This window comes from Siniperca chuatsi, linkage group LG10 (genome assembly GCF_020085105.1).
Source record: "Siniperca chuatsi isolate FFG_IHB_CAS linkage group LG10, ASM2008510v1, whole genome shotgun sequence".
Classification (NCBI taxonomy): domain Eukaryota; kingdom Metazoa; phylum Chordata; class Actinopteri; order Centrarchiformes; family Sinipercidae; genus Siniperca; species Siniperca chuatsi.
Window position 1 is genome coordinate 11,017,179 of NC_058051.1, and position 14,281 is coordinate 11,031,459.

The 14,281-nt window shown below is 39.3% G+C and overlaps 1 protein-coding gene across 2 annotated transcripts in view; it reads left to right on the forward strand.

Annotated features, from left to right (window-relative positions):
* prkar2aa (protein kinase, cAMP-dependent, regulatory, type II, alpha A) overlaps nucleotides 1–14,108 on the forward strand; it is a 57,052-nt gene extending 42,944 nt beyond the window's left edge. For both annotated transcript variants that reach the window (XM_044209896.1, XM_044209897.1), the window contains exons 4-11: nucleotides 2,074–2,210; nucleotides 4,309–4,415; nucleotides 8,239–8,380; nucleotides 8,894–8,995; nucleotides 9,254–9,328; nucleotides 9,471–9,536; nucleotides 10,043–10,181; nucleotides 12,761–14,108. In XM_044209896.1, coding sequence (XP_044065831.1) covers nucleotides 2,074–2,210; nucleotides 4,309–4,415; nucleotides 8,239–8,380; nucleotides 8,894–8,995; nucleotides 9,254–9,328; nucleotides 9,471–9,536; nucleotides 10,043–10,181; nucleotides 12,761–12,885 — 893 coding nt within the window. In that variant the 3' untranslated portion in view covers nucleotides 12,886–14,108. The remainder of the gene's footprint in view (nucleotides 1–2,073; nucleotides 2,211–4,308; nucleotides 4,416–8,238; nucleotides 8,381–8,893; nucleotides 8,996–9,253; nucleotides 9,329–9,470; nucleotides 9,537–10,042; nucleotides 10,182–12,760) is intronic.
* Nucleotides 14,109–14,281: the final 173 nt, after the last annotated feature.

Here is a 14,281-nt window from a genome sequence, read left to right on the forward strand (position 1 = left end):
GACTAAACTGTGATTGTACAGAAGATAACTTAAATAGATAAATGTGTCCGCTACAAATAGAAATTAATGTACTGCCAACAATGCTAAATAAACTATAATGTATGAAACAAAACCAATGTGTCGGTTCTGCAGCAGGACAATGATCCAAAACACACCAGCAAGTCCACCTCTGAATGGCTGAAGAAGAACAAAATGAAGACTTTGGAGTGGCCTAGTCAAAGTCCTGACCTGAATCCTATTGAGATGCTGTGGCATGACCTTAAAAAGGCAGTTCATGCTCGAAAACCCTCCAATGTGGCTTAATTACAACAATTCTGCAAAGATGAGTGGGCCAAAATTCCTCCACAGCGCTGTAAAAGACTCATTGCAAGTTATCGCAAACGATTGATTGCAGTTGTTGCTGCTAAGGGTGGCCCAACCAGTTATTAGGTTTAGGGGGCAATCACTTTTTCACACAGGGCCATGTAGGTTTGGATTTTGTTTCCCCTTAATAATAACAACCGTCATTTAAAAACTGCATTTTGTGTTTACTTGTGTTATCTTTGACTAATATTTAAATTTATTTGATGATCTGAAACATTTAAGTGTGACAAACATGCAAAAAAAAAAAAGAAATCAGGAAGGGGGCAAACACTTTTTCACACCACTGTATATGCGTTAGTTGATCGCACTGCCCTGTTACAAGTGAACTAGGGCTTATAAACGAAGCATGTTTTTTGGTCAGTGTTTCTGATATTCTGTCATCCTGCCAGGGATAGATAGAAGTTTTGGCAGCATGGGGGAAACTAACAAATCTAATTCTTGCAACTTACTCTAAGCATGATGGACCTGCCTGCACTCTCTGCCTTATCTGATATTTAATGGCATTCATACCAGTGAAGAACACACAAAGCTGAATATTTATACTAACATCTCTGTCTTCATACTCACAAAACCGTTGCGTTTTAGGGTTGTATCTTGTCGTTGGTTGAGATTATGTTCTCACTCCTTATTAACTGCATCACATTCTGGTTGGCAGATCACTGAGGCTCACATTTTAACTGCTTTTTGTTTGGTCCATTGTATTTACCTTTCCGATCAAGCTGAACTAAAGGAGTTAACACGTTGACACCCCAGAGGTCATACTGCTCCAAACATGATTGGTATGAATGCTGAGAGATAAGACGCTATACTCATGATTACGCACACATACACACTTAGAGACTTCGATGTGTTTTGTGATAAATGTCATGTGAGAAGTGAAGTGTGTCTCTACAGAGTTGGAGGAAACACAGATACATAGTGACAATTAGAAATGACCTTGTCAGTGTTTGTCATCCAGAGTGACAAAATATGACCTGTGCAAAAACATAACATGATTCTTTACTTCCCCTTTACACCTTTTGCATCTTGTGTCCAGATTGTGTCAAAATATGTTTTAACTGTCACATTTCAAGGCATCTCCATATGCATTAAAGTTGTTTGTCACTGATAGATATCTGTTGTGTGGAATCTGCAGAGATATTAAGATCAGTGTAGAATCGCAATAAGTATCTTGGCAAATTACATTGCACCTCTGCTAATAATATACGTAGTATTTACAGTAATTCAGAGAGACATAGATAGAAATCATGGTAACCAAAAGAAAACAGAATATGTGGTCATTATTCCATAGGTGAGGCTGAGACAGAGATGCACTTCCTCCTACAATGTAAAACATTCAATGAAATAAGAGACATTTACTTTAACAGGTTCAACCCTGTAATCTGAGAAGAGACATTGCTGTCAAGTTTTTCAAATGTATTTAGTTATTTATTATAGTCCCATTATATTCAAAAAAAGGCAGACATCTTATGGCCGATATCTCCAAAACTCAGCAACTCACACCAAAACAATCTAGATGGATAAATAGCACTATATATGAGGAAAAATATGTATTTTAGAATTTTTGGGTGAACTGTCTCTTTAATGCATTTCTGAACATGTCAATAGAATAGTTTCTTACCTGGATTGTTTGCTCTGTCTAATTACAATGTAATTACACAGGACATGTTAATGCATTATGTAAAGTGAGTTTACATGTCTTCCCTCCAGTGTGTGCGGAGGCATTCAACCCAGACGATGACGACGAGGACACGGAGCCCAGAGTGGTTCACCCAAAAACAGATGAACAGCGCTGCAGACTGCAGGAGGCCTGCCGAGACATCCTACTCTTCAAAACACTAGATCAGGTAAATTTAATGTATAAACCTACACAGGAAGAGATGTGCACACACAGTAACATCTCAATTCACAAAATCACTCACGTACAGCTAGGTGACAGATTAAAAAATGCTAAAGTTAGCTTGTTGCTAACGTTGGGATTAAAACCTGGCACTATACTGAGCTGCTGGTAAACAAAACTCTGGAACTTTGCTCGGTTCTCAAAGAGCTGTTGAGTTTATTTTTGAAACAAACTGTAGCTCATACTGAACATTCACTGTTATATTCACAGTTTACTGCTAAACTGACTTCACTAGCACACCTGGCTCCCTGCTCTCTCCCGCACTCACCACACACACATGCACTGGAAACGAGCAGTACACTGTGATACTCCACTTACCGGGAGACTACTCCGCTATTTTCTGACCATATTTCCATTTAGCTTCATTTTGTCCTGTATCGTGTTGACTAAAGTCAAAGTATGCCTGCATGACAGACATGGCATCTTTTTTCTATACCAGTTCTTTCTTTGTCATCTGCACCCGGCCCCAGCTGCATTTTCTTTAGCATTTGTGTTGTTTTTTCTATCTGAGTTAGACTGGACATACATAATTACAGCGCTTAAAGCATCTAGGTTGAAAAATACTGACTTGACTTATGAAACAAACCCATACATCAAACTTTGACCGGTTGTGTTCTTATGCCTATAAGGTTTCGATGCTGTACATTACAGGGGGTAGATAGGTTGCAGCGTATGTGAAGGAATGAATTTATCAAACTTAGTGACATTACTGAAAGTAGGTCAGTTAGAGAGTCATAATGTTGGTTTCGGTAACGTTTCTGTTAATTGCCCAGCCCTACCCCATAATATATACAACCGGTGCATGCTTTTAGGGTTCCTTTGGGGCAGTGGTTTAATGGAATACATGATACAGAAGGTGCTTTTAATGTTTTTTCACTTCATCTACATATGATGGAGCCAAGCATATTTTTTATCAGCCAAAACTATAAATTGCCTTTTTGTGTCACATATACATTCGTTTCAGTACATTTCAATGAGATAATAAGATACTATGTTGAATACAAACTTGAAGAAGAGGCCAGAGCAAAATTTGAAGCAAAATAATTTTAATTTATTGATCGTTTAATCAATTAAAGCCTGAATGCAACTAAAGAATACTTGATCACAAAATTCTACTCAGGTATTAGCTATTAAATATACTTAAGGATCAAACATAAAAGTAATGGATCAAACACAGAACTTTCACACTGGAGACCAGGGTTTGTTTCCGTGTGAAACCATTAATCAATATTGATTGTTTTAAGGAAGTAGTTATTTTAACCCAAACCATGATCTTTTCCTAAACCTTACCAAGTAGTTTTGGGGCCTAAACCTAACCAAACTGTGATCGTCACCTGAAATGTTTCTCAGCAAGCTTTATTTAGTCTAACCAGATGTTGCAAATTTATTATTGATCACCTGACCGTGGAATGAGAAGGTGTTGAAAACGTGGGGCTGCCACGATGGACCGGCGTGTGTATTACACGCTTTGGCGTGATTCCGGGTTGCAGCAGCAGACCGACGGCGGTATCTAATGTCCCGTATGGTAAACTGTGCTTTGAAAATAGGAGCATTCGAGATGGTCAGTTTCGAGCTACTAGATGCGTGTAAAAACAAACTCCGACACAGACATCAGAGGACAGAAGCAGCACGCCCTAAATAACACCAATGACACGCAGTAGAGACTCTCAGCATAGTTTGTTATTACATGACTATTTTGGTACAAACATTAGTGTGGCATATAGCATTCTGAGATTTACTTGCCAAATGGAAAATCTACCTGCATTTGGCGCTTGGCAGGTGTTAATTTCGGACCCTGTTTAAAACCTATTTCTGTTCCCATTGTGAACCATGTAGTAGTACTTGGCATCTACTATGATAACAACACCTCGTAGTTTCCCTGCTGCGATAATTGAATTTCATCTTGTCTCCCTTCAGGAACACACTCACATAAGCTAGATGCCATTTTGAGCTGCTAGTTTAACTCCACATACACATTTCCACTGTTGCTCCTTGTTTATCCATCTCATCTCTTTCTGACGTCCTGCTTCTTATCCCCCATCCAGGAGCAGTTCTCAGAGGTACTCGACGCCATGTTTGAATTAAGGGTTCAGCCCCAGGAGCACGTCATCGACCAGGGAGACGATGGAGACAACTTCTACGTCATAGAGAGGTAGGAGGCAGACACTCGTTTTGGGTCATTAAATTTGGGTAAATGTGTTTATTCAATTAATGCTAGTTTGTTTTAGTGAGCTTAGATCATAGGAAGGCTAGAGATGACAATGTTTTACAGCACAGTTACTGCAAAAAACTGACAAAGGTGAGGATGATACCTGTGTGCACATTTTGTGTGTTTGATACGTATGTATTTATTACACTGAATGACTAGACAAAATTGAATCACTTGTATTATGAAAGGCCCTGTATAGTTTTTACTACTTCAGTCGTTTGTGTTGACTCAGCTCTGTTGTTTTGTTTGAGGCTGTACTTTGTGGTGGGGTTGTATAAAAAGTTGTATGAAAAAGATATTTACATACATGGAGAGGTGTAAAGATAATAGAAACACCTGAAACAAATACAACACCATCAATTACAGCCTCAAAAAATACCATACAGGTGAATCTGACACTGACATATACTTTTTTTATTTAAACATAAATGTTTCTTAATTACACAACTGTTGTATTTGAATGCAATAAATAATAGTGGAATAATAGTATGGACCACTAAAAATCAGTATGACCATTTTACTGTTTTTTACAGTTGGGCCTGTGTTTACACTCTTCTGGTTATGATTAGGGTGGTGTGTATGTCTGTGTCCATGTATACAGTACCTATGAAGGCTGTGTTTAATTTTCCTGCCATATTGTTAATGTGAACTGTTGCTGTGTACACAGACCTTTTAGAGGACAGGTTTTGTTGCCTTGGCTGGAATACGGTGTTAGGTTGTAGGAACACTGAAATGGGTCTCCCCATTATACTTGGTGTGATGAATAACACATTTTGACTGAAAATAATTAAGCATCAAGCTGCAGGCGGTTGTGTTAATTGCTACAATAACATTCCCAGGTTCTCGTTGTGTAAAAATGTGAAATGACAGCATTGTAGGTTTGATGGTTGAATTTATTATTTTTAAATAATGGAGGCAACTTTGATAATCAGTGAGAGGTATTAAATATTAACATTTCTATCTTCACCACTTCACCGTTTCTGTCTTCACCAGCCATAGTCATTCCCAAGTGATTACTCAAAAAATACCTCAAGATGGTTTTTAACCTCTGCCACCAAAGAGAGAACAGACCTACAGTGTTTGGCTGGTGGCTGGTCATTGTTTATCTCACCCTGGCTTCTGTTCATTCTTGGCATGGCACATATCAGTTCAGCACAGTGGTTTAGTTAAACTTGTTGTGTGCTATCCTTCCATCTTCATACACACTTTCTAACACAGCGTGCTCTCTGTACAAGAGACATGCAATGACCTTTAAGAACAGCACGCCTGCCTGATCATATACTATCCCGGGGTTTTCCCTGGCCGGTAAAAAGCGTAGGTTTGTAGCTAATGTCACCAGCAGGGTGGGGTGTGAGCATGGACACACAGAGATGGAGGAATAAACAGAAACCAAAAAAGAAAAGAAAGAAAACAAAACAGTGTAACACATTATTTAAAAGTGGGGTATGTGATTCTGGAGAAATCCAATACCATGACAAATACCATGATATAGAGCGAACAATGACACAGCAAGTAATATAACTAAGGTTACCTAGGTTGTGGGTTAGCAAACTGTCCCTGCAGTTGCTGCTGTGAAGCTAACAACCAGAAAGGAGGAGATGGTTTCCCAGAGCCAGCACACCAGCTCCAGACAGTGATACTCACAACTCTCCTGCTATAGCTAACATCACAACAACAGCATATCTTGGCAAATTAGAAAGTAAGCTGAATAACTGTGGGCAAGTCATATAACGTTACCTGACAGACAAATCATGGCTGGAATAGTGCTGTGTGGCTCGGTCCGAGTCACTTTGTTTATTTCCCATTTACAGAGCCAGGGCTGTGTACAAACACTAGTTTGTTTGTTTGTTTGTTTGTTTGTTTGTTTGGGGGGTTTTCATCAGCACACACACTGAAAGGACAGCTAGCGGACCGTGAGGAGATATTCGCTGAATTTGACAAAAAGAGATATATTGGATTAGAATTGCATACCCCACCTTTTAAATGTTTATTTAAACTTTTTATTATGTAATTGAACCATGTGTGTACATCTTTACTGCATATCATAATGTGTTTGCTAGGCCTAAATGAAGACTGAAAGCATAACTGTGCCTGTCAAGTGTCTAGCTGGTCTGTGTGCTACTATAGAATAAGGAGCATCCCTCACAAACAAACCTAAACAATCCCGTTCTGAAGCCCTGAATACAGGAAGTAAGTGGAAATCACTCCGAAGCCCTCAAGGATGAGACATGTATGATGTGGAAAGAATCATTTTTGTCCTCAGTTCTGACTGGCTGAAAACATGTTTGAAGTGGCTGTAACTTAACCACACAAGTTAATTTGTATATACGTTAATGTTCTATCAAAAAGTCATCTCTAGATCAAGTATCAGTATTATTATTATATTATTATCAAATAAAGAATGAACTACTTAGTTGGCTTTCTGTATTGAAGTTTTGAAATCAGTGGACACTCAAACTTGCATTAGTCATTCTATCACAGCTTTTTAGTGCTTGCATTTTTCCAGTAACACTGAAACATCTTAGTTGTTTATAAATCACTGTGACGCTCAGCCCCCCAAGACAGATTTCTTTTTTTATTTTGGTTGATACTGAGCTGTTGCATCTTCTACCTTAAGAGGTTAAAAGTTACTGAAGGCACTGCACAAGGGTCGACTAGGCATAGAAAATCCTTGTTATGCACACATCCTTACAGTGCAAGAAGGGACATCCATTTGTCCCCTGGCTACAGTGGCACACCTCAAAATATACCAGTCACTTTCCAATATTTAACTTGCCGATTTAACAAGTCGATTTTAGAGTAATTTTAGAGTAATACCTCAAAATTCTGGCAACTTAAACATCGAACTTCTTCAGGGTATTAATTAATCATGGCTGAGTTGTCTGTTTTACCAATAAGTAAAAATGGTTATTAAAAGAATCTTGGCTCTTTCTTCTACATCTGTCCTTCTTGGCTCAAGCAGATTTGTTGTGTGAAATGTATCAATGATTACAGTGTTCACACCTGCTTATTTTAAGAGCTAGCAGCACATTATTTTAAACTGTGCGTAGATTGTCTTGAGTAACTGCTCAGGTAGGCGATGACACAAACAATCACTGTCCCCTTCGTCATGGTAATCCAGTCAAACTAAGTTGATACTCCACCAGCAACAAGGGTTTTAGCCCCACTACGCAGCCAATGGGAGGACAGGCTATCTTACAAAATGACCGGTTAATCCTGCCGAGCAACAACGCTGCAAATTACCTTCCCCAGGTTTAATCCTCATAGAGAGAGGGAGGGAGGGAGGGGGGAGACAGAGTTGCTCTGCTGAAGTATTACTGTCTGCCAGAAACATATAAACCATGAAAAACATTTTTGATACTGTACATGCGGATATACAACAATGTTCATGGATAAGCTCAATTTCTCTCACCTTTACATATTGTCACAGTTAAACACATGAAAATGTATGAAAAACATCTACTTGAATAGATATATGGACACAATTATACACACTAGTGCACCCACACAAACACAGTTAATGATTTGCTCAACCAGTGTGCCAAACTAATACAGGGTCCTGTCCAGAGGCTACAGATAATCTGTAATTAGATGTCTATTTAAACCACTCAGAAGGTCAATAAACAAAACACTGACCACCTCTTAACTTTTGGCTCAGTTAAATAAATCAGTCATTCTAGTTATTTTTTTCTGTGTTGGATTTATATCTCTTTTCTCTTTCCCTAACTCTCTCTCCCTCATTCTCTTCTCTTCTCTCTCTCTGCAGGGGTGTGTATGACATAGCAGTATCAGGAACATGCGTGGGTCAGTATGACAATAAGGGCAGCTTCGGGGAGCTGGCACTCATGTACAACACGCCACGCGCCGCCACCATCATCGCCACCCAGGAGGGAGCACTATGGGGACTGGTAAGAACATACAAATAGACAAACACACACACAAACAGCTAAACCAGAGGCATTTATTAAAACACTCTGGAACCATTTTTTGTCAAAGTAAACAACTGCTTAATTACTTAGAGGTTGTTTTCAATGCTTATGTCATAAATGATACAATTTGTATTCAGTCACATTTCAGTCAGTACCACATTTTTTTAATGTTGCTCTGTCAATTTCAATCCATTTCTAACTGCAAGTGTAATCCTTTTAATTCTTCAAAACTTTTTCCCTCAAGTTGTCTCCAAGGATTGCATTGTGAGCAGCTTATATACAGTTTCTGTTACCATACAGTACATTGAGCTGTGATGCTCAGACATGTTAAGAATGGAGTCCTGTTATTTATGAATAGAGCCGGTCCTCTGCTCTGATGGTTTATGCTGCTGCAGCGCCTTCCTGTGGCCAAGCAAAGAAGGATCAGCAACAGTCACAGTCTTAGAGAATCTGCCTTTAAGGGGTGTTTGTTTACTTGTTTGTTTTCCCTAGGACCGTGCCACATTTCGTAGACTCATTGTGAAGAACAATGCCAAGAAGAGGAGGATGTACGAGTGTTTCATTGAGTCTGTGCCCTTACTCAAATCACTGGAGGTGAGTTTGGTGGTTGTAAATCCTCTGACTGTCTTCAGTACTTTTAACTCTTTCCCTCCCCCTATCCTTCACAGTGTATGTTCTTTTCCCCACTACACAGTGGATGCAACAGCTAGCTAGCAGATAGCGAAAAATGTATTGTCTTAGACAAAGAAAGGAGTTTACATAGCCATATTCTGCATGCATAATAACAGTTCTCTCTGCTTCCACGGTTTCTCTCATTATTTCTCCTCTCCCCCCCACCTCATTTCTGTCCAGGCAACCGAGAGGATGAAGATAGTGGATGTATTAGGAGCGAAGCAGTTCTCAGATGGCGAGCGCATCATCACACAGGTAAGACATAGATATAGCTTATGTGGTTTCATACAGGGACAGCATGACTCTAGCATTGAATTGTTTAGGATTTCAACATACAAATACTGTACATAACTACTTTTAAATGTATTTATAAGTTGTCTGTTTTCTTGCTCCTCAGGGAGACAAGGCTGACTGTTTCTATGTTGTAGAATCTGGGGAGGTCAAGATCATGATGAAGAGTAAAGTAAGATACGCCTCCTCACCTTCTTCATTTCTCTCTTTCACCACTCTGCATTTTAATTTAAGGATTTTACTGTGAGGGTGAATTAATTCCACTGTGCATCCCTCAAAGACCTATGTAGATGAATATATTTTACCCCTCCCGTTCTGCTCTACATATTTCTAGCAGTCAGTTCTTTGTTGGTTCAGCTGTAATGTAAAGACCCAATTGGTTAAAAAAAGGCCATCAATGTTTTTGTTGGTAAAGGAATATGTGCCGATATAAAAGCTGATTATATTCTTCTACCAGGTAGTTTCTGTGCCAAACATTTTGACAATGACAACCCACACTCTCCAGTAAAAAAAAACACAGTACAAAAGTGTTTCCTGGTTTTGCCTAGCAACAGCAGGAATCACACTTGTCTGCTCAGCTGCTGAGTGCTTGTAGCTGGGGGGGAGAGAAAAAATGAGGGCTAACCTTTAATCCTCTTCTCTCCTCTGTTCCCTTCTCCTCTCTTCTCTTCCCTCCAGACAAAGGCAGACCATGCAGACAATGCGGAGGTGGAGATAACGCGTTGTAGCAGGGGTCATTACTTTGGGGAGCTGGCCTTGGTCACTAACAAGCCCCGGGCCGCCTCAGCCTACGCAGTGGGCAATGTCAAGTGTTTGGGTAAGACGATATTCACTCCGACACACTTGTTAAATGCATTTGTCAGCATTGATGCTAATGCTGCTCACAACAAAAACAATAATGAAGTCAGATGTGTATATAAAGTAGCTCTGTTTTAACTTCAGATTTCAACGACTGTTGGCAAATACTTGCATTAAAAACACCCATTTGAACATTTTTATGTGACTATAGCATTTTACAAATTGTAAATTGTATTCCATAAGTTTTTGTTCTGTGTTTTGCTTTCAGTCCATTCTCGTGGAGTTTGTACACCAAGTTCTTTAAAGTTCTTTTAAATTGAATTTAAAATTCAATTTAATAAACTTCTGGTATATACAGATGGGTGACAAATTAAAGGAAAAACCAACATGAAGTGTCTTAGTATGGAGTCAGGCCATCACGAGTCTCCAGAACAGCTTCACTCCTCCTTGCCAAGTCTGTGGAACTCTATTGGAGGGATGAACACCATTCCTCCACAAGATATTCCCTCGTTTATATATACAACCTTTATTTAATCAAGTAATATGAATGAGATCAAGATCTCTTTTGCAAGAGAGACCTGAGTACATCAGATAGAAAGAAAATATATAACAAAAGGACATATAGCATCAGAAACAGTCACAGGCATCACTAAATGGATTTGAAGCTGAAAGTTTATATTATATCATTTGGTGTTATGGAGATGGTGGTGGAGAGCATTGTCTTACGCGTTGGTCCAAAATCTTCCATAGGTGGGAAACTGGGTTGAGATCTGGTGACTGAAGGCCGTAGCATTTTATTCACATCATTTTCATACTCAGCAAACCATTCAGTGCACGGAAGCATCTGCGTTTGATATGTTTCTCTACTCTTTTATTCAGGTTTTTTTCCTTTAATTTGTATGTGAAATTAAAAGCAGTTAATAAGCAATATTTAAACTACTCAACCTTACAGCAATGTCTGTGGTATTCATTTTCCACTAATTGAACTGTTACAAGCAGTTGGTCATGAGATATCAAGTGGCATTAGAGTTTTGTTTAATTCATGATTGATGTTTGGCTCTTCATCTCGTCTGTCATCACCTTGTATGTTTTGTTGTTTAAAGGCTGTTGAGTAATTATTTCGCTTTTAAAGTGGATGCACTAATTAACATGAGCAGGGAGATGAGCAGCTCTTCACTTTTGAAAATTAACACAGGATGGCTGGTCGTGTTTCTCTGTCACCTCTCTGTTGTGAAATCTGCTTAAGCTTTATTTTTATAGCTCAAATTGCACAGCTTTTATTTTATTTATTCACACAGGTTATTTTTTTATAGTAGATTTAGTGTCAGTCACTCTCACTCTTTGTGCTCCCCTATTTTATCCCTTTCAATATTAACCATGCACACACTCTCTGTATAACCACTCACCTGTTTGTCTTGTCTTTCAGTGTACTTTCTGTTTACTGTACTAACAGTACAACACCCTGTCTTGAACAGCTGCTCAGCTTTGGAGCAGAGAAAAATGTCACGCTCCGTACTGCAGCAACAGATGCTGTGTGTTGTACTCTTATCATTCTCCTTGTTGTGTTGTGGCTGTAAAAGATGAGCAGGCCAAAACACACCGCCACTGAACGGCACGTCAGAACAACTGCCCCTATTATCTTCCATGTACAACCCCCACACCGGCGGTGGCTGGTCAATTGGGCACGTCCATGAGTGCCACTGTCCTATTTCCAGCACCCTTGAAAAAAACGCTTTTTTCCAGAAAAGGGCTGTTTTGTACTAATACAAAGTTGGCTCGTCTACAGACGTTATTTACTAGTTTGTTGCTTGCTTTTCACTGTAGTTTTAACTATTTCACTTGTGCCTACAAGGCAAAAATTAAATATATAAATAAACTCGACTCTCTACGCGCTCCTTGCTTGTAGGCTACATCCTGGCTCCCATGGCAACTCGACTTCCTGTCCTCACTTCTTGCTGTGGCTGTCTCTCGTGTGTGTAGATCACTGACTATATATAATATATACATATGCAGTCTATGGTGTAGATCAGTGGATGAGCAGAGACAGTTGTTGACGCGCTGCATTGCGGCGCTTCTTATTGATGCACGTCAGATGCCACGCTGTGGCGCTGCAGTGTGTTTTCCACTTAAGGGTCCCTGTAAGGACATTTAAGATGGGACAAGGAATGTCTTTCTACTTGTATCTAACAAATGTCTAAGCACAATTTATTAAAACAGTCCGTTTAACTTGTTGATGTTGCATTAAAAACATTTCACTGTTTTCGATTCAATTTGTTGCTTCAGCCTGATGCTCAAAGAGGAAAACCTCAGCTATTATCCTAACAAACGAGGACGTGTTGGATTTGGCCGTTATGTTACTTTCAGATTTCTTGACACATTTTTAATGCCAATAACAATTAGCACAGTAGATTATGAGCAACTGAGATGACTGTACACAGATACACCTAACCTCCCTCCCTCCCTCCCTCCCTCCCTCCTCTCTCTCTCTCTCTCTCTCTCTCTCTCTCTCTCTCTCTCTCTCTCTCTCTCTCTCTCTCTCTCTCTCTCTCTCTCTCTCTCTCTCTCTCTCTCTCTCTCTCTCTCTCTCTCTCTCTGCAGTAATAGACGTGCAGGCCTTTGAGCGCCTGCTGGGCTCCTGTAAGGAGATCATGAAGAGGAACATCGCCCACTATGAGGAGCAACTGGTGGCCCTGTTCGGCTCCAGCATGGACCTGAGAGACTGAGCCTCCCACACCACCCTCCGTGCCTTCTATTACACACATGCACACACACACACACACACACACACACACACGTCCTCTCTCACATCATGCAGTGGCTATACAGACTCATTGTAAGCTTCACACAGGCCATGCAAACTCATGAGAAATTGGTTCACCTGCACGTACATAAATGCCCACACAGTATGAACACACTCTCACTCATACTTACATGTACACTGACACCTATGTAGGCACTGAGAGGCGCCCATTTCACTTAGTCTGCTCACCCTCGTGCACATACTAGCTCAACAAACTCCTTGATAAACTCACTTGTAGGTGCACGGACACACATACACACACACACGCACAGAACTAGCTAAAGGCCACAGACCTTGTTGCTTGAGTCAACTTCAACCTCTCAGTATGAATGTCTTTGCTGCAATGACCTTAATACAGGTAAAGCAGTGTAAGGACATAAAATATACACACATATACGGAGACACTCCATACAGGTTTGAAAACATCGATAACACATTATGCTTCATATGTGAAGGCTTTGTATTCACATGAGTGCTTAAACAACTCAAAGTTGTTCCAACAAGCCTTCGTAAAGGACACATCAACATACAAACACACACACACATAGGTTACACACTTGCAAAAATGGACACATTGTGGTAAAATGGAGACAAAAAACTTCAAAAATCTCTGAAAAGGAAAAAGAATCGAAAAAGCAAAAAAAGAGAAGTTTAAAGAAGACATAAGTTTTAGAAAAGTTTTATGAAGATAAAAAACAGAAGCTTTGATAAAATATTATTTAAATAAAAAAAGTGTTTCCTCTTTGGGAGGCCGGGGTGCAGAACTTTGTGGGTGCGCTCCATTTCTTCCTCTACTGTTGTTGATTGAGTTGAGTTAGTGCTGGTGATTATTGCAGTACCACAGAAGAAGCAGTGAAAACAATAACAACCCTATGTTTTCTGGGCCATTGTTATTCTATTATTGAAGCCACACTTCATTGTATTTAATTAATTATTAATGTATTGTTATTATATATTCATTTATTTTTTTTTGTTTTTACTTTGACCAATTCTGATAAAATTCACCATCCATCTCTGACAAAATGTAAAACAGAAAAAAAAATTCTAATAAAAACAGTAGTGCTTATTTCTCCCTGATTATCCTTGAATGAGTTGTTCTGGATAAAAAAAAAAACAGAAAAAATAAAGCAAACATTTTGTTAAAAATCTCTGATCTCTATTGAATTTCTACTCAAACTCAGCTAACAACTTCAGTGCCATGTGTGTAAAATTTGGTACAACTTATTTTGATGATTCACTTTACACTTATACACAAGGGATGGACAAAATAACAAACACCTAACCTTGCAATACAACAGCCTTGCAGTAAATACATTTTA